The following is a 23,148-nucleotide window of genomic DNA, read 5'->3' on the forward strand; positions in this document are numbered from 1 at the left end:
AAAATAATTTAGTTAACTAATGCACAAACAAATATCCTTATCTCGTAGAAAAATCCATGTGACATGCAATCCATGTCTGACCAAATCCATGTTTGAACTTTGAAGAGTTTACTGCTGAGGGAGACGATTGTTGCTAGTGTTAAATTGAGAAAATAGGAATTTAGAATTATTTATTTTTAAGCAAATTCACTAGGCAAGGTGCCTATAGGGCTAGTTTTCATATATATCTAAAATGAAAATAAAAACAAATTAGTGTATTGTCTTACAAAGTGTAGCTAATAAAATTTTGACGATTACATATCCCCTAATATCAAAATTGAGTAAAAGATACTCAACCTTGATAGTACATTTTGAACTAACCGAAGACTGGATAAGAGATCTACTTGAGTAATAATATTCATGAGTAAAAACTAGCCCAATGAATGTAATGGATGCATAATCTATCCACACTGCCCAGTAAAGCAATCTAGGCAGCATTCCTCGCTTAGTGTAGGCACCTATTTGCTCTAGCATTATCCAAAATTATAGTGGTAAGTGGCTCGAGAAACCTCGATCAATATGTCCTCCATGTTGTATATAGGTAGTACACAACCATAGTAGCATACTTGGCACCTCGTATTCACACGCCCATAAAGGTTTTTGCATGACACTCCTGTTACATGTAATAGTTGTCCTCCAAACTTCGGAGCTAATCCTTGGTTGTAACCTTGATGTCCCAGCATATACACCAAGGTATGAAGTCTCCAAGTGTAGATGTAGCTGGTAGTTCTCCCCCAAATAAGTCCAGTGTGGCCGCATTCCTCATTGCTTCTAGTGTCCAACAACTGTGCACGTAAGTGAGCCTGCACTGTTTGGTGTGCAAATCGTATGATTTTCTAGCTGATGAATTCTTTGTTTGGCACCATTTCTGGGATGTAGTATTACTGAAATGCATTGAGGATTTACTCCACAATGCAACTCTTGATCCCTTTTTTGTCTACCAAAAGTCTCAGTCACCCGTGAATGTCTCGATCAAAATTCTGGGAAGTCTTCTCTTGCATCTCTAGTATTGTTTGTCCCTTCTTTGTAATTTCATGTGAGAGTTACTTGTATTAGGGACTGGAGCACTAGGGTGGTTACTATTATTTTACACCCTAGTACACTAAAGGTCCTCCTTACTTCCATGCTTGTGTCTACTATCTATACTCCTTCAAGGGAATGAGCATCAATTGCTAATGCCGCCCATTGAATTTGTATGAAATAGTAAGGCATGGATACAGTAACATCTCCTGCAAAAAAAAAAATATGGTTAGTCAAAAAAATTACCTCCATATTCTCCTCCAAAAGGACTTGAATAAGGTGGATAGTAGTGATGCCCCAAGCCTTCTCCTCCTCTTTTGTACTCCTTTTCTCCATGCCCCCTAACTCCTTGCAACTTTGACTCTCAAGTATGGACATGTAATTTATCCACATTCACAATTCTCTCCCAGTTGTGTCAAGATGATGAAACTCATGACACTCAATATCCCCAAAATCCAGTGCATGATTGGCCAAATGATCCGCCAATTTATTCCCTTCTCTAAAGATATGTGAGATCCTACCATTGCACAACTCCAGCATCTTCCTTATTTCCACAATATGTTCTTTAATAATCCAAGGTGGCTTCCAACTTCCATCAATGACATTTTAAGTAACATTGAGTCTGTTTGTATCCAAATATTGGCTAGATCATGATTAATACAATATCTCAAGGCTTCTTGGATTGCCATTGCCTCCGCTACTGTGTTTGTACCCTCATGTATTTCCTTTCCTCGAGCATATATAATATCACCATATTCATCTCTTAGACAGAAACCAAAGGAACTCATGCCTGGATTACTATTTGCTGCCCCATTCGTGTTAATTTTAATCCACCCTCTACTAGAAAATTTCCAGATTACCTTGTCAACCTTTAACCTGGGAGTGTAATTTTCCATTAACTGAAGCATATAGGGGGGACATTACGCAAGCTTGCTTCCTAAGTTTAATGAGATCTTGAAAAGTAATAGACACTTGATATACCACCCTATTGATAAATACCACCTCACCATGTTTATAAATGTTTATCCTCTTCCATAGCTCCTAAACAATTATGCAATGTAGTGCCGATTGGATTCAGTCTAGGAATTACCTGTGCAGTCCAACATTTAACCGCAGCTTGGTGTAAGCTTAAACCCTCCAATGCAAGACCTGCAAACGAGAAGAAATATGACCAAACCCTTTTAGCTGCATATGATGCGAAGAAGACATGAGACATTGATTCTTGATCTGGGTTCACATATCACCAACACTTAGAAGGCATAAAATATCCCATCCTTCTCCACGCATAATCCAATAGTAGCTTACACTTCCATAATTTCAACATGAAAAAGGATATTTTGAAAGGAAGTCCTTTCACCCACATGTTCTTGTATGAAATTGTTGAATCCCTCCTACTCTTAGAAAATCTAGCCTGACTTTACACTAAAATCTCCTCTAGTTTCTAAGCTCCAACATGGCTTATCAAGAACCTCAAGAATAATTGGAGGTTTGATATTCTCCAAAATGTGAGTAGCTAAGTCTTATGGCAGAACTACTCTCAAAATGTCTTCATTCCACTCCCCCTCGTGTACCACATCATAAACATTATGAATAGATTCATCACAAAAGAAGTCTGGGGGTGTAACAAATTACAGTGCACCTAACCCTGTCTAATTGTCAAACCAGAATAGAGATGATCCCATCTTAGGTTGCTACACGATCTGATGTTCAATAAGATCCTTGCATTCCAACATTTTTCTCCATACATGAGAGCCATCTCTCCAAGGTACAATCAAAGCATTGAACTTTTTAGAATATTTTTAGCTCATGAAAGAGCTCCATAATGAAGGTTTAGTACGAAAGTTCCTCCATAGTTTACAGAATAAGGCCTTAGACACACCATGTAAAGACCTAAACCATACACCTTCTTCTTCATATGGCAGGAAAGGTTGGGCCAAGATGCCCAGTGTCTAGCTCTTCCATCAATTGAATTACTCCAGAAAAATCTGGCAAATAGCTTGAGCGGTTTGTTTATCACAAAGGCTGGTGGATTCACTGCTGAGAGAAGATGAATAGTCATACTTTGTAGCACATGAGAGATCAATACTTCTCTTCCTCCCATGGACATCAATTTACCCTTCCAAGACTGTAGTTGATCCAGAATCTTCTTAATAAGCCCTTCATAGTAATTTATCCTTCTTGTTGAGTAAAATATTGGACAACCAAGATAGGTAAAGGGAAAATCTTGTCTTTGAATCCCAGTGATTCTTTGTACCTTCCTCACCGCGTCATCATTAGTAGAAAGGTGCACATATACTGTTGATTTAGACTTGTTTATCAACTGCCCAGAAGCTACCTCATATGCACTCAACACCTCCATAATTAATTGAAGTAAGGTATCATCTAATGATGAAAAAATGATTGTATCATATACATAAGCTAGATGATTGATCTTAGGACTCCACTTAGGTAAACCAAAGACACAAAAATAAATGTTCAAATGAAGATCATTTAAACCCCTTGATAAAGCTTCTACTGCCAGAATGAATAGAGTGGGAGATAATAGATCACCTTTTTAACTCCTCTAGTGGATTTGAAGAACCCATAAGGCTGGCCATTGAGTAGAACAGAATACTAGTTGTTAGATACAATGCCAAACACCAATCCAATAAATCTTTCACAAAATCCCATCTTCCTCAACACCTTGGTTAAGAATAACCATGATAATCTATCATATGCCTTAGTCATGTCAAGTTTTATCACAACATTAGGCCCTGCATTTGTTCTCAGTCGTATATCAGTGATGATTTCTTGTGTAAGTAAAACATTCTTAACAATACTTCTCCCTTTCACAAAACCTGCTTGCGCATCTGAAATAAGGTTAGGAAGAAGACCAACTAACCTCTCATGCATGACTCTGGAGAACACTTTGTTGATGAAGTTGCTAAGACTAATATGTCTCATATCTGAAAATGTTGTCGCCTCTTTCTTTTTAGGAAGTAACACCAAGTTTGTGTGAGTCACATACCTAGGTAATTCCTGCCCATTGAAGAAATTTTTCACCATTTCGATCACATCTCCTCCAATAATATCCCAAAAAGCCTGAAAGAAGCTACCATTGAACCCATCTGGACCTCCAACACTCTCTCAACTCAAGCCAAATATTGCCCGCCTTACCTCTTCTGCAGAAGGTTGTCTTACTAAGTCTTGATTTTGTTCATCCTCTAGCATGCGTGGTATATGATCAATAATACCAAAAGAAGAAGGGACAATGTCTTCTTTGAATTGTGCCTGAAAGAAATTTACAACCTCCTCAGCTATAGAGGCAGTATCTTCTATCCAATTTCCATCACTATCTTGTATCCTTTTCAATTGAAATCTCTTCATCCTTCCATTAACCTGCACATGAAAGAATTTAGTGTTCCTATCTCTATCTTGAAACCAAGTCATGCCAGCCTTCTGCTTCCAAAATTCCTTCTTTAATGCCAAAATTTTGAATAAGTCAGCTTGTATTTTTTGCAGTCTTTTCCTATTTTGCAGCGTAGGTTTTAGTTCAAACTGAGTTTCATGAACCTTCACAACCTCCTCCAAACTTGATATCTTCTGAAAAATATCACCATATGTTGTTTTGCTCCAAGTTGAGAGTACCTTCTTTGCCTTCTTCAGTTTGTAGTTGAAAAGTGTAAATGGATTAGCAAAAATATCTGCATTCCAATTCTCCCTCACTACATCTTTGAAAGACTCATGCCTGACCCAAAAATGTAGAAACCTAAATGATTTCTTTATATGAGCAGCATTAGGGTTGCATGATATCAGCAGTGGACTATGATCTAAGCCTATTTTGGACAAGTGATCTATCTCTAATCCTGGCCACATTTGTTGTAACTCCATATTGCCCAAGCACCTATCTAATCTCTTGAATATGCAATTGTCACGACCCAAACCGTAGGGCCGCGACGGGCACCCGGTGTCTAACTCAACCGAGTACCAACGTAACGTATATTTCTTATCATATTGTCATAGGTAAATGAACCAAAAAGACCGTCAATAGATAACTAGAATTAAACATAAGAGAATACTTGACATGGGATGATCCAACATGATATAGAAGCTTATGCATGCGACATACGGGCCTATAAGGCCGACATGATCATTTGTATGCTCAAAACATAGGTTGACAACGCCATACAAGTATCCATATACATGACATCTGTCTACAATCCTCTACGAGTATATAAATGTCATAAAGTTCGAGATATGGCCCTGCTATACCAATCAATACATGTCCAAATCATACTGACCAGATAGGCAACTCCGGAGCAAGTGGAGTGCACCAACACCTTCCGTTGAGCTGATAGCCTACTAGGAGGACTCTCAATTTGTCTATCGGGACCTGCGGGCATGAAACACAATATCCCCAGGCAAAAAGGACGTTAGTACAAATAAAGTACCGAGTATGCAAGGCATGATAGTAGTATATAAAAGGCATAAAAGAAACATGGAGTAAAGAACTCAACCTGTAATTCTGAATAGCTATGTGAATCATGAAAATTTTATAATGTCATGCATATGCGTATAAATACCATACCATGCATAGGTATATGCGTACATAACATCATCAAGCCTCTGAGGACATCCTATCATATCATCTCAACCATTGTGGGCGAAATCATCGAGTATACCAGTTGATCAAGTAGTGGTCCGTATATAACGCCATAACCTTTTCCCATATCCCATATATATATATATATATATATATATGTATATATATAATATATACGCGAGTATGCAAGGCATGATAGTAGTATATAAAAGGCATAAAAGAAACATGGAGTAAAGAACTCAACCTGTAATTCTGAATAGCTATGTGAATCATGAAAATTTTATAATGTCATGCATATGCGTATAAATACCATACCATGCATAGGTATATGCGTACATAACATCATCAAGCCTCTGAGGACATCCTATCATATCATCTCAACCATTGTGGGCGAAATCATCGAGTATACCAGTTGATCAAGTAGTGGTCCGTATATAACGCCATAACCTTTTCCCATATCCCATATATATATATATATGTATATATATAATATATACGCGAGTATGCAAGGCATGATAGTAGTATATAAAAGGCATAAAAGAAACATGGAGTAAAGAACTCAACCTGTAATTCTGAATAGCTATGTGAATCATGAAAATTTTATAATGTCATGCATATGCGTATAAATACCATACCATGCATAGGTATATGCGTACATAACATCATCAAGCCTCTGAGGACATCCTATCATATCATCTCAACCATTGTGGGCGAAATCATCGAGTATACCAGTTGATCAAGTAGTGGTCCGTATATAACGCCATAACCTTTTCCCATATCCCGTATATATATATATATATATATATATATATATATATATATATATATATATATATATATATATATATATATATACGCGTATATAATGCCATCTGGTCATGGGTCAATGTACATGTATAAATGAATGAATGCAATGCATAATGAAGTAAGTCAATAAGATTTATCGAAATGTCAATAAGATCAATATACCTTCGGATAAACTTTAGAAACTTACTTATTTTTCTAATACCCATGAACAGAAGATATAATAATAGGACACATGGGGAATCAAGAACATAGGCACCCCTAGTACTTCTATGAATAAAGTCATTTATGAAAGTTCTGTATTTGCATGTTTCGTTTTTATCATATGGATCATGCCAAAAGGAAAGAATGCATATCCTTAACATACCTTAACTCCATTGAGTCCTTAACACCTTCCAAGCAATTCTTCAAACAACACAACTCAATCTACCATAGCATAAGGAGATTCAAAATCAGTGTCGAGTAAAGGCTAAGTCCGCAACTTAAACTAGCAGCTCGTTTATGTAAATTTGGCAGCATCTCCCCTGTAACAAGAGTCTTCTCCAATACCATATACCAACAACAATGACCAGAGAAATCCATTAATACATAATTATCAATAACAAGACACCATATAACAACAACAAGTCACCACTACTTCACTACTAGCTACAAGCCCTATTGGAATCTGTATACCCCATATCAGCCCTTATAGACTTCTTACTTTAACTTACTAGTATCATTAACATGATAATAAAGTCATTCATCAATGATTCTAGCCTTATACCATATATTTATAACAAAGAAAATAATCCACAACTCCAATTATCCTTAATTAGCAACTATATTCACTAATTCATGTCTAGTCCATCCATTTAACTTAATCAATGTCAAGATAACCTTAAGCACATGCAAGAACAAAATATAAATACCTCCTACAGTAGCTTCAAGTCGAAATCTAGGTTATATTTAGCTTACAACAGCCCTCAATGGCAATACAACACCATAGAAGTGACGTACGCTAATCTTCACTTCCAATCTCAAGTTTCGTATGATTCTTTCACCAATTCACTTAATAAACATATAGACATGCATAAAAATAGAAACCATATCATAATCAAGTTATTTTCCCCATTTTCCAGTCATTTATAGTTCATGGAAATAACCTTTCCAAAACAGCCCATTAAAACCCATAACATCTCAAACTATTTCAAGTCTCCTCTTGTAGTATTTTGCTCAAATAATGCAACCAACACACAAACAACTTCAAGTACATGTAGTAGGATTTTATACTCACCTTAAACAGTAGAAACAACATGAAATTTCATCCAATCACAGCCCACAATTATCCCCAATAATACTGCAACACTATAAGTGTTGTATTCTCTTCTTGAATCAACTTTTGGTGTTCAAGTTGATGTGTAAACACTTGTAGTTCGCCTTGAAAATATAATATATATGAAGGAGGGAGTGATTATTACCTTAATTAACAAGAACAACACGAAATCTGAGGTTACTTGCCTTTGAAGAACCCTCCAAAACAGTCAAGAGACGAAGAACTATGATCTAGTAAGCACCGCGGGATTTCTAGCGTTGGATTCATATTTTCATCTTAGGTTCTCACCCTAGAATCACAGAGGAACCATTGGAGAGTGAGTATTTAGGAACTGTTTTGGACCATAAAAATGAGTTAAAACGACGGAGAATTGACTTAAATACAAGCTGGAATTGTTTCCTGACTTTGTGGGTCCCATGGGTACTGCTTGTGCAGTCTCGCAAAAACGTGAATATCTCTCTACTCTGATATCATATCGACTAACGGTTAAATGATTTAGAAACTATACTCAAAGACCTTAAATGTTGTATATAATATGTCTCAAAAAGATATCATAAAGCTTACGAAATGTATTTCTCAAAAAAAGCTTTATTACAAGGCAAATCATTGGTCTGTTTTTCCGCAACTTAAATCTAATTTTCCCAAACTTTATATTTCATATCCAAACATCGTATAGAGTCATATCATGACTTTAAACTCATTTAAATCATTATTAACAAGTCTCATATTCATCTTAACTTACTTAAGACTTCGGTAAACCTTTCTTATCCTTGTAGAAGGATTTTGTCCTTTTTGAGCTTACATTAGATAATCATATAATGACAGTGACGTCTGAAATACGGGGTGTAACAACATGTCCCCTTAGAAATATTTCTCCCCAAATGATAACTCTTAAAGGCCTGCAAAAATGGGACGTAACATCATTAAATCACGTTATATACTTTCAAAGAGGATCTCATTTTCAAGCTTACACCAACTGACTTACGACGTACTTTCACGTTCAAAAACATGGGGTGTAACAGCAATCCTCTTCTGATCTCTCATTCCTCTAAGTATAAATGCTCCCCTTGAATCCAAGATCAAAGATATTATATGTGTTGACATAATGTCTAAAGTCATCAACTTCATTGATATGAACAGGCAGACCCCCAAATTTTTCCTCTCATCCCAAATTACATTGAAGTCTCCACCAACGAGCCATGGTAATGACATCTCTACAGCCAGTACATAGAGGTTATCCCACAACTCAATTCTCTTAATCGCATCACATTTAGCATACACCAAAGTAAGGATGAACTCCTTATGATCTTCAGTATTATATAGCCTCAAAGTTAATTGTTGATCCGTGTCCATCAATATTGTAATATCAAACTTTCATCCACAAATGCCCAGATTTTATTGGAAACATTGAAGATTTCCTGCACAAAACCAATCTTTCTCTTATATTTCTCCAACTTCCTCGATTGTTGCATTGGTTCCATCAAGCGAATAAACTAGAAATTATGTTGTCTATGCATTGAGATGAGCCTCTAAAAAGCTCTTTTAGTATTAACTGATATGGCATTCCAAATCAAGGCATTCATCATTAATTGGTAGATTTGGAAATAGTCCTCCTTGTTTGAACCCCAGTTGTTTGAACTGCTGGGATTTCCTTAGTCTGCTTCTTCCTTCCCCTACCAGTTGATTTGACCTTTTCAATATGCCTAGGAGATAGATCACCTTGTCGTGCAACATTCATAAAGTTCTGGGCATTTGACTCCTCATCTAAATCTCTTCCTCTTCCCAGCTGATTCTCCTCCTCTTCGTTGTGTTGCTCCTGCACTATCATATGGTTTTTGGTAGGCTTAGGGATCATGTTTTTACTTGTATTCTCTATCACACCTTGTCCGGCTACATCAACTGGGCTCTTAGCAGCTCGAACAACACCTCCAGCCTTCTCCATGAACCCTAACTCTCCTTTGTTAACTGGAGGGCTAAGAGGTAACAAGTGCTATTTTTTCTTGACCATTTCATTCATTGTATTATTGGGAAGATCGTTATTAGGTTGTATTCCTCCTACAACATCTCCTGGATCAACCAAATCAATATTAGGTCTTTGAGTAATTGTTGTAGGTGAGCTAGGGTTCACTGTAGCTCTTTGTACATCTTGGCTAGGTTTAGGGCTTTGAATTATAGGATCGACTGGTAGATCATTCTGACTTGGAACATCACTATTATTGGCATCTTTTATCATCTCTAGTTTTTCATTCTTGTCATGAACACTTTGATCTTCCTCACCCTTTTTTTCCTCCTCAGATTCTTCATCATCATTCTCATTATCATCATGGAAATCTCCTTCATCTGAATCATCTTCTATCTGATAACTCCATAACTTACCACCAGAAAAATTCAAATTTTCCTTCAAATTTTCCTGCTCAGCTATGGTCGTTGTATCTAAAGATTGATATGGAACTTCTTGGCACGATTAGTTAGTAGTAACATTACCAACAAAAGTACGATTAACCCACTGTCAGTACATTCCTTCAAGGATGTTTGATTATTATCTTTGCCATTACCTTCACCACCTGCATTAGTAATATCCTTGGTTGCCCTAGTCCTAGGAAAATTGGGCTTTGTAAGGACTCGTACAAATTTTAACCAAAAACTCGGGGTTTTGTGGTGCCAAGATAGATTCCTGCGTTATTCGCGGTTTCAGACTTTTTGGATTGAACAGTACCCTACGGACTGAGAGGAAAATGTTTCACAGAAGAACGTGTTTCTGCGGCCTATTATGCGGCCGTATAATCACTCTGTGGACCACATAATGGCCACAGAGTGAAGCATAAAGTTTGGCCAATTTGAGGTCAGTTTTGCGACCGATTATGCGACCGCATAATCGATATACAGACCGCATATCGGTCGCATAATCCCTCTTGAGTTTTTGCAGAGGGAGTTCTGCGGTGCATTATGCGACTGCAAAATAAGTATGCAGACCGCATACTGGTCGCATACCTAGGCCGAAAGTTCAGTCCCCTGAGGGCTATTTCTGCGGTCACTTTGCGGACCGCATAACGAGCACCCATTTTCTTAATTTAAAACCCGACCCCCATTCCGTTAAAACACCCCTTTAGTCTATTTTGAAGTTCATTTATGATATTTCTAGAGTGGGAGAGAGAGGGTTCTAGAGGGAGGGCCTAATTTTCATCAATTAATCTTCAACCATCACTCAAAGCTTGGAAATATTCAAGTAGAGCACCAAATTCTTCATCTAAAAAGGTAAGACTTCATCACCCCAACTCTTAATTTCAAACATAGCTATAATGTGGTATTAATATGATACTTCATGGGTATGATGGTAGTTCATCTTGCATGCATGTGATAAAGAGTGTGGGAAAAATAAAAAGTGAACTAGAACCATGAATGTTTTCCTAATTTTGGGTTCAATTTGTCTATTGCTAAAATAGATTGAGGTTGCTAAGGGTTCCGAATAATTGTAGAGTCTAAAAAGGTGTTATTGAGGTTTGTATGGCTAACTTTCTTCTTCCTAGAATCGAACTCCTGGTGTCCGAATAATGGGTATAAGTTCCAACTTGATCATACTAGAATTGTTTGCCTTAGTGTATTGTATTGAAAGATTCATGTTCCCTAATTGTTTTAGATTGTTACCATGTCATTATGCTATTTGAGAACGTAATTATGATTTTTCCAAGCTCCTTCCCTTATGTGTGGAATGCCTTATGTGATGGTACTTTTTGACATGAATGATGATGTTATTTGAACGAATAAAAAAGGGAAAGACTCGAATTGTAAAATATTTCCAAGTGCCAAGAACTACTTAATAAATGAGGTTGTTTGTGTCATGTAACGAAAGATGGGAAAGAAATGTAAATTGAGTGAACAATTAAAAGAGGTTATGTCTCAAGTGAGATGGCTTAGCCGATCGAGCCGAGATCGGACACCATGCTGTACACATGGTGGCATTTGTGTTGGAATTATTGATTTATATTGTAGATATGGATATGTCTCACTTGAGATGGCTTAGCCGATCGGGCCGAGACCGAACTCCGTATAAAAATACGGTGGCATTGTGAGTTGTGGCTTTGGCACTAAAGACTATTAATCTAAAAAGATGGAAAGATTGAATTGGAAACTATGTGATTCTTACTTGGTGTTTCTTTGTATTTCTATGAAGTACTTATTGATTATTATGATTGCCTTCTCTTTGTTTCACTGCTCATTCTACTAAGATTGGTGTTTGCCTTACATACTAGTACTATTCGACAGTACTAACGTCCCTTTTGCCGGGGGCACTACATCTTTGAATGGATATAGGTGGTTCCATCGCAGATAGTGCCGATCACAGATAGTGGTGCTGTCTTTCTCTCCTCACAGTAGTCTTGGTGAGTCCCATTTCTCCCAGGGGTCATGTAGTCCTTCTTTTGTATAAATTTTCATATTTTGAGGTATAGTCGGAGCCTTGTTGCCGGCATTGTCATGTTGCTCTTTTGTATCCTTAGAGGCTCTGTAGACATTTATGTGGGTCGTGTATGGGTATCGGAGTGGTCGTTGGATCTAGTTGTATTTTGAAAACTCAACTATGGCATAATGTATATAGGGAAAAATGAACTAGCAACGTTTATATATTTATATAACTGATCTCTCCATTGTTTTACAAATGGTGATGCGTTCCCTTTTGGATTATGAATGAGTCGGATAGGAAAGGTTTAATAGGCTTGCTCGACCGGTTCACTTGGTTGAGCACCAGTCGCACTCCCCGAGGTTGGGCGTGACAGGATTATACACTAGCGCAGCTATATTCAATGATTTCCTAGTAGGAGTTGGATTAGGTCTAGGGCTGAGATGATATGTATTTTGTTCCACCAAAGCTAGTTGATTGTCTTCCTCCTTCTCACCATCTTCCACTTCCAATGCTGCAAATTTAATAGCTGTTTGGACAGTTGTATTCACATCATCGACTAGAACAATCTCTTTTTCAGCTTGTCCTCGATCATCTTCCAGTTGGGGAGTCTTCTTAACACGATTATCACGAACTTCTTTCCATTTTTCAGAAGCATTCCATACCACTTTCCCACTTGTTAAGATCATCAATGGACCTTTGATTTTCTCCTTGTCAGCATCATTATCCTCTACACCTTACTTGTCTTTGTTGTGCACCATTAATTCTAGATGCAATTTACAACAGTCAGTCTCATCATGCCCTTGAAGCTTACAAACCTTACAATACTTAGGTAGGAAATCATATTGGATCTTCACCCACCCCGTCATTATTTCCCAGTAGCCTCATTCTCAATGTACATATACACCTTCTTAGGCAAGTCAGATAAGAGATCAACTAGTACCTTAAGCCTTGCACAACCAGGTCGTGTTTTATTGATTGTAGCCATGTCTAGGTGCAAAGGTTTCCCAACAGCTGAAGCTAATGAAAACAACACATCCTTCACAAAGAAAGTAGGTAACAGACTTGGAAAAGAAATCCAAGCCATCGACATTGGAGTTTCTTCTCCAACTTTAAACTTTGCATCATAGATTAATGGTCGCAATTGATACTCATACCCATCCTTAGCTTTAACATAGTAGGCACTCTTTGACGTAAAATTAATAAAATCTTCCCATAGAGTCAGTCGAATTAGAACATGCATGTCTTTAAGCAGACCTATATTACATTCACCCTTGATTCCATATTGCGCATGAATAATTCTACGAAGTTCTTGCAAGTCTGACCATCCATATGAGAACTTTCCCACGACTGCATATTGTAAACCTTCAATCACGTTCATCATATCGACCTCTGCTTCTGTAAACTTAACGAGGAACTGCCCATGTAAGAAAGTAGCACGACGAATAGGTATGGGTTCAACAGTAGCGGCTAAACTAGGTTTAGCATGCATGGCAATATTTAATATGCTAGGTTTTTGAACTTTTGAATAATCCAACGTCTGGGGAGTGTTTGGATTAGGGTTAATTGATGAGGTAGGGTTAGGAGAAGGCAAAGCGTGGCCATGGGAGCTCTCTCGCGATGAATCGCCTCAGAATCGCCTCCTTTTTGTCAGAGCTTCTCTCTGTAAAATTATAAATATAAATTTTTTTAATGGGTTAACAATTTATCCGATAAGTAAATTGAGTAATACACCCCAAACCATAAAGTCGTTAATTATAAATTTCTATTTGTTCACCAACTATTACCCCGATAACCCGATACCATTAAGCCTATACGCCAATTTTGCGGTTCGATTAACGGTTCAGTTTTGAACAGTCCTAGTTATTACTTAATTATTGTTACTACTCCCTTAATTCCAAATAAAAAAAATTAATAATCATCCTATGAAGCAAACACATTAAATAGAAAAATCGTAAATTTGATTGTCAACTTGAAAGACATGCAATTTTTGGGATTGTTACATAAATTACTTTACTGATGAGCAATTTCATCTTAGAAATTTTATTAACTTCAATTGAAATTCCCAAAAGGTTTTTTAAAATCTCTTGCTTCAGGTTTTGTAATGATCCAACCAGTCGTTTTGAGTATTTGCATTCAGTTTGGCAGTTTGAGGTTATAAGTAGCTTCGTATGGTATATTATGACTTGCGTGTATTGTCGGTTTCGGTTTTCGAGTGGTTTGGGATTGATTTAGAAGGATGATTCTCACTTGAGATGTTTGAAGTTGAAAGAGTTGACCAAATTTGACTTTTGGTATATTTGACCTCGGATAAGAGTTTTGATGGTTCAAGGTCATGTTTTTCTTCTTGTTTGTTATATCCACATCTATGCCATTTCTCATTAGTTGCACCTTCGTATAAGCCTTCTACCATGTTAGTTATTCATGCCTTCTATTTTGTTTAGCTTATAAAGATCATATTTTTATTCTTGTTTGATATATCTACATCTATGCCATTTCTCATTTATTGCACTATTGTATAAGCCTTCCACCAATGTTAGTTAGTGAAATTTATGTTCTTCTATCTTATTTGTTATCATTACTTATATGCCTCACACCTAGTCTGTTGCCGTTGTCCATATGTATTGACTTGTTCGTTATTGATAGTTGTGTATTTCTCACTCTGTCATTACTGTAATTGGAATTTCTTTTACCTGGTTGGTATTATTATACGTATATTTCATAAGGATGAGATAAATGCATGAAGGGTGTTGTCGTGCCATTTGATTGGATATCTTGAGTACACTTCTCATACTATGAAAGCTATGGATTTTCTATCATGGTTTGATGGTCATCGCTTTAAGAAATGGATTGGTTGTGATATTGAGAGATATTGACCTTAATTTCTTATTGTAATCATTTACTACTTCGCATAATTGTTCTCGTACTCTTCTCTGTTATGTTTTAGTATTGTTTTTATTGAAATTCTACTACACATGTTATACTAGTGAGTATATTTTAACTAAAGACCCCCGTCACTACTTTACCGAGGTTAGTCAAAATACTTACTGGGTACGTAGGGTTGGTTGTACTCATACTACACTTCTACACCTTGCGTGTAGATCTTGGAGCTGATGTTGCTGTGTACGACGGGAGCTGGCGTTGAAGACATACCTGCGTTCCGATTATAGCTACCACTTGCCCTTGGTAGCTTTAGATTTGCAAATCTATGTATATTCCGAACAGATGATGTATCTATGTCATACCAGCTTTGTAAATTCTAAACCTTAAAAGCTCATGATTTATACTACTAGCCATTGGGTTATTGTATGGAATTCAGTTATATTATTTATTGATCACTTTTATTTATTAGAACTGTGTTGACTGTTATTGGACTTATCTAACGGGTTGGGTTAGGTGCCATCACGACTAGTTAAATTTTAGGTCGTGACAAGTTAGTATCAGACCACTAGGTTCGTAGGTTCTACGAGTCATGAGCAAGTGTCTAGTAGAGTCTTGTGAATCGGTATGATGACGTCCATACCTATCTTCGAGAAACTACAGGGCATCTAGAAAACTTCACTTCTTTCTTTCCTCATCGTGCAACTTTGTTTCAGCTTGGCGCCTATATCTTTGATTTCTTCCTATTCATTGTATTCGATGTTGCACACTCAATATCAGCTATGCGCCAACGATTTGTGATGTTGTGAATGGATTACACAGGGCTATGGATGCTTGATTATCGTCATGATGTACTGTCTAGTCTTGGGAACAGATGTTGTGATATATCTTTCAATCGTTCATTTGTGGTACGAAGCAGATTCTTATATCTGATTGGTAAGCAGGGACTTAGGAAGACTGATGGTGGCCTTTTATTGTGATTATGTTGGGTTCATGGTAAGGTGTTGATTTAAGTACAACTGGGGTTATATCTTGCGTGATGAGTTTGGATCTTGTGTTTCGTATGAGGTTTCCATTCGGTGGAATGCATATATTATCATTTCAGAGCATTTGGGAGAAATTTGCCTTACTATTGCAAGGATGGGTGTGCACTTGGCAGAGTTTTCGGAGTGTTCTATAACCAGTATTAACCTGAGCTTATGAAGTATTAAGTTGATTTGCGGTGCAGGATCGGGGCAACTATGAAGTTACAGTACTATGGATCACCGACGATGTGTTTTATGGCTTCGAGCTAAGTGGAAGAGTCTACAATCGACGATCGGATTGTAGGATCATAAGTTGTATCAATTTCCAGGCTGAAGGATTGCCTGGTTTTTTCTTTGAATAGTCATGTGCTGGTGAAGCGCGGGTTGCTCGGTACGTATTGGCTATGTATTGGTGATCAGAGTAAGGTGAAAGGCTAACGAGAAAATTTTGATGAGTTCCAGATCATATGTGGCATCTAAGGACTCTTGAATTTGTGTGTAGATAGGGCTTGAGATCGGTAGTGAATGGTGATCGGATCTGTGGTATTTCTACATCGAGAATGATTCTACATAGCAATATTAGAGAGATGCAGGAAACGACTTCAGATTCGCAGAAGGTTCCTTCAGAGCGAGCATATCAGATTGAGTTACTTTTGGGTTGGCAGTCTGCGTGACTCGGTTGGGTTAGATGATATCCGTTATGATGACTTGATTATATTTTAAGGAGTTCCAAAGAATTCACCATGGTTATGGCCACAACCCGGAGTTGATGTTTTCTACAGGTATAAAAGGTATATTGTGTGTGGTGATGTCCTCTTGTACTAGGTTAAATGGAAGTTATCGGTTGATGAGGTGTTCATCCTATTTCTGATTCAGAGTTGATTATGAGATTTTCGTACCTTTCTCGAGTTAGCATGATAGTTGTGGTTCGTCGTGTGGGGTTAAAAGTTGCGAGCACAAGATTGTGGTTTAGTTTCGAAGGGAAGGTCAAGAGTTGTAGACGGCATGGATGATTTCAGGTGTTTAAGAAAGTATTGGCACTATTGGGTATCGCTTGGGAAGGGTGTGCATTTCAGAAGGCACCTTGTATTTTGACTTGCATGTGCTTGACTAGTATTATGATAATCACTTGGTTTTGGGCTGCTAAGGTTCATGTTTTGCTACATGGAGCAAAAGATTTTTGTGGGTATCCTCCGCGAGATGATTGTGCATGAGTGATGTGTTGGCCAATTGAGTAGTAGAGTTAGGATCGAATATGGTGATTTCGTTATTCTAGAGATTTAAAAATTGGACGTTCTCGCTGGTAGACTATTTCTTGGTTATGAATTGTGAAGATATGTTAAGAATTGGATTACTGATGATATGTGTTATGGATAGGTTGTGGACTTTTGGAAGGTTATTTACCTGTTTTGGAGACGATTGGAATTTGGCTTGGGGGCTATTTGTTGGCCTAATGAGAATGTGTATTTTATATCGGATCGGATTTGCTTGCTCTTATGCAATTATTACTACATGTATATCATCGGGAAGAATGGATGTTATTCGCCATGATCTATGTTGTGTGTTTCTCTTTTATGCTATGACGGGTTGTGAGGATTACATGATTATTCGCACGCATATTGTAATTTCGTTTAGACCTTATGGCATTATGGGCGAGATGAACCTCGTGATGTTGATTTGCTTATTGCACCATAGTTGTGCTTGTCTTTTTAAGTATTGCTTGTTGCACCATAGTTGTGCTTGTCTTTCTAAGTATTGCCTATTGCCTAATCATCTTTCCACAGTTATATTTGTGCAGTCTATCGTGCTTGATGTTGACACATATGTGATTAGTGAGCTCGAGCATTATGGCATGATGGGTATCCCTATATGGATTGATATGATTGGATTGGATTGCGCGTCGCAATGGTAGTGTATGGGATCGGGTTGCACGCCACAACAGTACAGTAATGAGATGTAATTCCTTATGCTTATTTTGTGTGTTTTGCTTTTACTTTATGGAAAATAGTTCATAAGAAGATGTTAATATTACCCCGCATGCTTAACTTGCTTGGTAGCCTTCTTATTTAACCTTCTTACTGTTATCGTCATATCTGAATTATTACTTGTTTGGTGTACGGATAGCGTAGTGTGGGGCTCTATATGGCTTTTGGTGTGGCTTGTCGATTGGGTTGCTTGTTGTCACGACCCCAATTTTTCATCTTAGGATGTCGTGATGACATCTAGTCTCTAAAATTAGGTAAGCCTAATATTTAATAATAGCTTAATAGAAATAACCAAATTGAGATACTAAAATAAAACCGATAAGTTCATATTAATTCCCAAATAGAATACCAACATAATTCCCAAAACTAGTGAAACTGAGTCATAAGAATACTCTAAAGCCTCTACTACAATACACATAACGTAGTATTTAACAGTAATATATATATATATATATATATATATATATATATATATATATATATATATATATATATATATTTGATTCAACTTAAGTCCGGTTACGTGGCATGCCTCAATGCACGGGGATTGCCTTTTTCTTTTCTCTCAATTGTTTTTGTGCTTCCTCCTATTTTTTCCCTTTTATATTTGAAAAAGTCAACGGTTAAATTATTTGGGAAACCCAAACGTTTCCTCTTATAATGGTTTCCAACCGTTTCTAACAAACCCTTTATTCTGCTGCTACTCTCTCTTCCATGGGAAAAAAATTATTACTCTTTCCTTTCTTTGCAATTTGGACAACCCTAGCCAATGTCAAAATTGCATCACATGTGGTGATCTGAATTGAGATCCAATAGATGCCATTCAAGTTGGTAATTTAAGCGACAAAAAGGGCTGGTAAATATTTTTGCTTTTTTTAAAATATATCAAAAACTGAAAGTGTATTTTTCAGATTGTTCTTCATTTTTTTTAATTGAAAAAACAATTTTTGATTGTGATTTCAGTAGATGTTGTCACGACAGTTTCAAGCTTTTCGTCACCTGGCCTCACTGTTTTGGTGCTTCAATCACAAAGGACAAAAGAGAAGTATTTTTTTTCAGTAAAAGATCAACCACTATTATCATTATTTGGTAATGTTTTCCTTATCCCCTTTCTCTTGTAAGTTAATTTTTGCACCAAGATCTATTTCTATTTAATTACTGTGTCTACTGCCCGAATTTGCTTCACTTAGATACTAACGTAAACTTGCGAGTAATAGTAGCTATTTTAATGATACATATTTTATCGTTCCCACCCGATGTTTATATCAACGCAAAGAACATCTAATATGTTTCTTTACATAATCTGTTAGCGCTTACTTATATTCGATCAAAATGAATTTTTAGATGGAAAGTAGACAAATGCATATTAATTTTGCTAATTCTTTTGCCGATCTTATTTTATTTGATTTTTGTGATAAATGACAAATGGTGTTGATTTTGTGACAGACAAATAGTGTTGATTTGTGACAAAGTTTAACATTGGAAGCACAAGGTAGACTGGTGGTAGTGATGGTGGCTCTATCCCTACTTCTTCCATTGAGGTTTGTCATTTGGGTAATTTCATAATAAATGATATTTCTGTATTTTCTACTTTTCTTGAATTTATTGGTTGATACTTTTTGGTAGGATTGTATAAGGATCATGTTTTATTTAGGATACCCATTAGAAATAAGCCTTCTGGAGTGTTTTACCTTTCTGAGCAGCTTAATTTTGATAATAATGATTGAAAAACCTGAAACTTTACTTTAAGTGCAGTAAATTGGTTGATATGTCGTTTGTATATACAAATTTTGGAGCCAAATGAAGATACATTATGTACTACTCAAATGGAAATACATTCTCCGCTTATTTATCATCATTTAAAATCTTTCAAGGATCTATTTATCTTTCTTCTTAATTATTTTGCCTTTGTTCTATTTTCTAGATATATTAATTTATTATTTAAAAGAAAAAAACTAATTTGATATATGTCTTCTGTATACGTGTCCAATTTAATAAGTAACCTCTACATGTGATCCTTCCTCCATTTAAACTCATTATTTCATAACTTAATTACTTCCATATTTATCCGTTTTGATTGCTCATTATTTTGATTCGCTTCTAATGTGTTCCTTTATTGTTCAAGTCTACTGCTTGACTTTTGAGATTTTGGTTCTCATATCCGCGCTTCAAAAGATTTATTTTTTGGATTGACATTGCTGCATTCATTGATATGGATTTAGAAGTTTCACTTTTTTTATCACTTTTCAACATGATCAAAGGGCCATGAGCCCATGAGAGTCTCGTAAGGTTTAATTGATACAACCTTTTATTTTCCTTATTGGTTGGTATGTATATATTTTGCTGCTTCCTGTATTTCTTTGTTAGTTTACACCAGCCAATCATTACAAATTTGTGAATGGATATTTTCTAAGATCTCTACACAGAGTTTTTTGCTCTTTAGTTATCCTAATTATGAGTTTATGTTTTGATGTTAAACAATAATTTAGATTTCATCTTTGGTATGACTTTGCGTTTATCTGATTTTCTTTTTGGTTGTTTATTTTTTGTATTTATAGTTTAAGTTGCGTAACTGTGTAGGAATGTGTGTTTTATGCACATTAGAATTGGATATATTCATCATTATGCTATTCAAATTTGGACCAAATTTTTGCACTTCAATTGGTGTTTTATCTCATGTGTCTCTGTATTAAATTTCTTCTTTTTCACTTTTTATATCAGGTTTTGAGAGAGTATGAGTCGCTAGGGGTACTCCGGTGAAATGTTTTACTCTTTATCATTTTTCATTCCATTTGGATTTCACAGTGTTCGTCTTCAAATTAGATATTTGGTTTTGGCAAGGTATGAGTTTAAGCATATGGATTTGGGTGAAACTTTTATATCTTCTTCTTCTTCTTCTTCTTCCTCCTAACCATTTGGATGTCACAATATTTTTTTGAGAGTGATTTGTAAGAGACAAAGATTGAAAAAAGGAAAACTGAGATAATTATGTTACGTTGTATGATTGTTGAAAAGATAGAAAGTACAATCAATAAGAATTATCACTCTCTTCACCTTTCCTTCTTAAGGTAATAATCTAAATAATGACTAACTATAAAAAAAAAAATTGGATAAAGAAAGGACAAATGAAAGAAAGATATGAAGTGGCGGGGAGGGGAGAGGGGGTGGGTGCAAAAGGATCCAAATAAGGTTTCAAAGACAATAGATTGGATACTTAAAGTGGAAAAATACGTAGGTTTCTTATGATGTTTAGCAGTAGTACATAAGCCTTGATAGGAACGTAGCAAAACACATTTTTCAGTCTATTTCTCAAAACATTTCACTAACATCAAATAACCAATAATTTATTTATTATATCTTTTGGATTTGCATTGTATATGGTTTTATTCTCATCTCGGTGTATGTTTCCTCCCTTGGTATTTCGAGCTTATTTTGACAGTAGCGAGGACGGTGTTGATATCTCTATTTTTAGCCTATCAATTTAATAGCATGTAAGCTTTTTTTCTAATCATAGATATCATGGGTTGCATGTTAGTTTCCTCGAACATACTTTTAGATCTCTGTCACTTATATAGCTCTCTACTTTGTTCGCAGCGAGTGAAAAAAATTATTAGTAGCTCCATTTCATGTTTAAGGTCTAGAAATTCAAATGATCATTTCATTGGTGCCTCGTCTAATGGGTTGGAGTTCAGACTTATATTGCTTCCATGCTAAAAGTGAGAGTTGAATCCAAAGGTTTAAAGGATTTCAAGGGATCAAAAAGCTCGAGTACCTTATAGCTCCATGATTCCTTGCTCTTTTCTTTTTGTTCAATATTGTACAATACTTGATAATTAATATTATTCAAGTATAAAAGGTAAACCTTTAATATTCTGACAAGATATTCCCTAAATTAGATGTGCTGATCGAGAACTCTTCATGTTACCTTCTCCATGTTTTATTAATCTTGAAGTTGAATGTTCTGCACTGAGTATTAAAGTAGAGAGGATCTCTTGATTTTTTGCTCGATATTTCGTAACATAGAGCATATTTATATTGCAGTCTTACTTGGATGATGTTACTGCAACTTAGTAACGAAATAAGTACTCTTTTTATGCAGGGCAACAACTGAACATTCAAATAATTACCCTCAAAGCAATAACAAACTGTGAGACACTCGAGAAATGGGAAATAGTCGTGTAGTAAATATTACAAAGACCATAAACAGCTTACAAAAAGTCTAACAAGAAATAATGAAGTCTTGTAACTTTTGTTGAAAGAAAATGCATATATTACCATTGAAACAAACTTAAATTATCAAGTTAGTACTAAAGTGAGGAAGATGTTTCGAGAAAAGCTTATAATCATCACATAATCCAAGCAAATATGTATCATTATTTTTTTGATCAGTGATTGTATATTATTCTTTAGTTAACATGCCCAGAAAGAATATGCAGTTTCATGATTTCTATATAAACTCAACATTGAACTCATATGGCAAAAGGTGAATTTTGTTGCTCTTATATTCATTTCAAATGCATTACCTCCAATTGTCACTTTTATTACAAAGATGTTGAGAGATCAAAGCATTTAGTAGGCCTTCTAACGCATTAAAATATCTTTTATGCTACACTTGATTCTTCAGTGTGTATTTCATCAGATGATATGTTAGTGACTAATTTAATTTTCAAAGTCACAATTTTAGTTGTAGTTTCAAGTGGATGTTCAATTGGTTTAACGATAGTTGTATTTATCATTCTGCTGAAAAATTTATATCTTCAATCTCCACTGTTAAAGGTAAATGATATATTTCGAAATTTAAAAAGGTATTTTACTATCGCGCGAAGCGCGGACAAATTATCTAGTGAGAAGATAAAGGAAGGTGACTTTGAGGCTTGCGAACTTCGGACAGATATACCTTGAAGTCTTCTGTTACAACGGAATGATCACTAGCGCCCGACACGAGCAGATATACCTGGATCTGCACAAAAATATGCAGAAACGTACTATGAGTACACCACAACGATACCCAGTAAGTATCAAGCCTAACTTCGATAAAGTAGTGACAAGGCCAGGTCAAGAAACCTACTAGGATAAAAGAAACTGAACAAGATATGGTACAG

The 23,148-nt window shown here is 36.1% G+C and overlaps 1 protein-coding gene and 1 long non-coding RNA gene across 2 annotated transcripts; one reads left to right on the forward strand and one right to left on the reverse strand.

Annotated features, from left to right (window-relative positions):
- Positions 1-2,863: 2,863 nt before the first annotated feature.
- Positions 2,864-3,418, reverse strand: LOC107812111 (uncharacterized). Its single transcript, XM_016637141.1, has one exon. The coding sequence runs from the start codon at positions 3,416-3,418 to the stop codon at positions 2,864-2,866; it is 555 nt and encodes a 184-aa protein (XP_016492627.1).
- A 15,249-nt stretch (positions 3,419-18,667) lies between these two features.
- Positions 18,668-21,950, forward strand: LOC107812112 (uncharacterized). Its single transcript, XR_001654072.1, has 5 exons — positions 18,668-18,902; positions 19,010-19,135; positions 19,493-19,587; positions 20,768-20,887; positions 21,641-21,950. It is a non-coding gene; the product is annotated as an uncharacterized LOC107812112 (long non-coding RNA).
- Positions 21,951-23,148: the final 1,198 nt, after the last annotated feature.

Source organism: Nicotiana tabacum, chromosome 9, assembly GCF_000715075.1.
Source record: "Nicotiana tabacum cultivar K326 chromosome 9, ASM71507v2, whole genome shotgun sequence".
NCBI classification, from domain to species: domain Eukaryota; kingdom Viridiplantae; phylum Streptophyta; class Magnoliopsida; order Solanales; family Solanaceae; genus Nicotiana; species Nicotiana tabacum.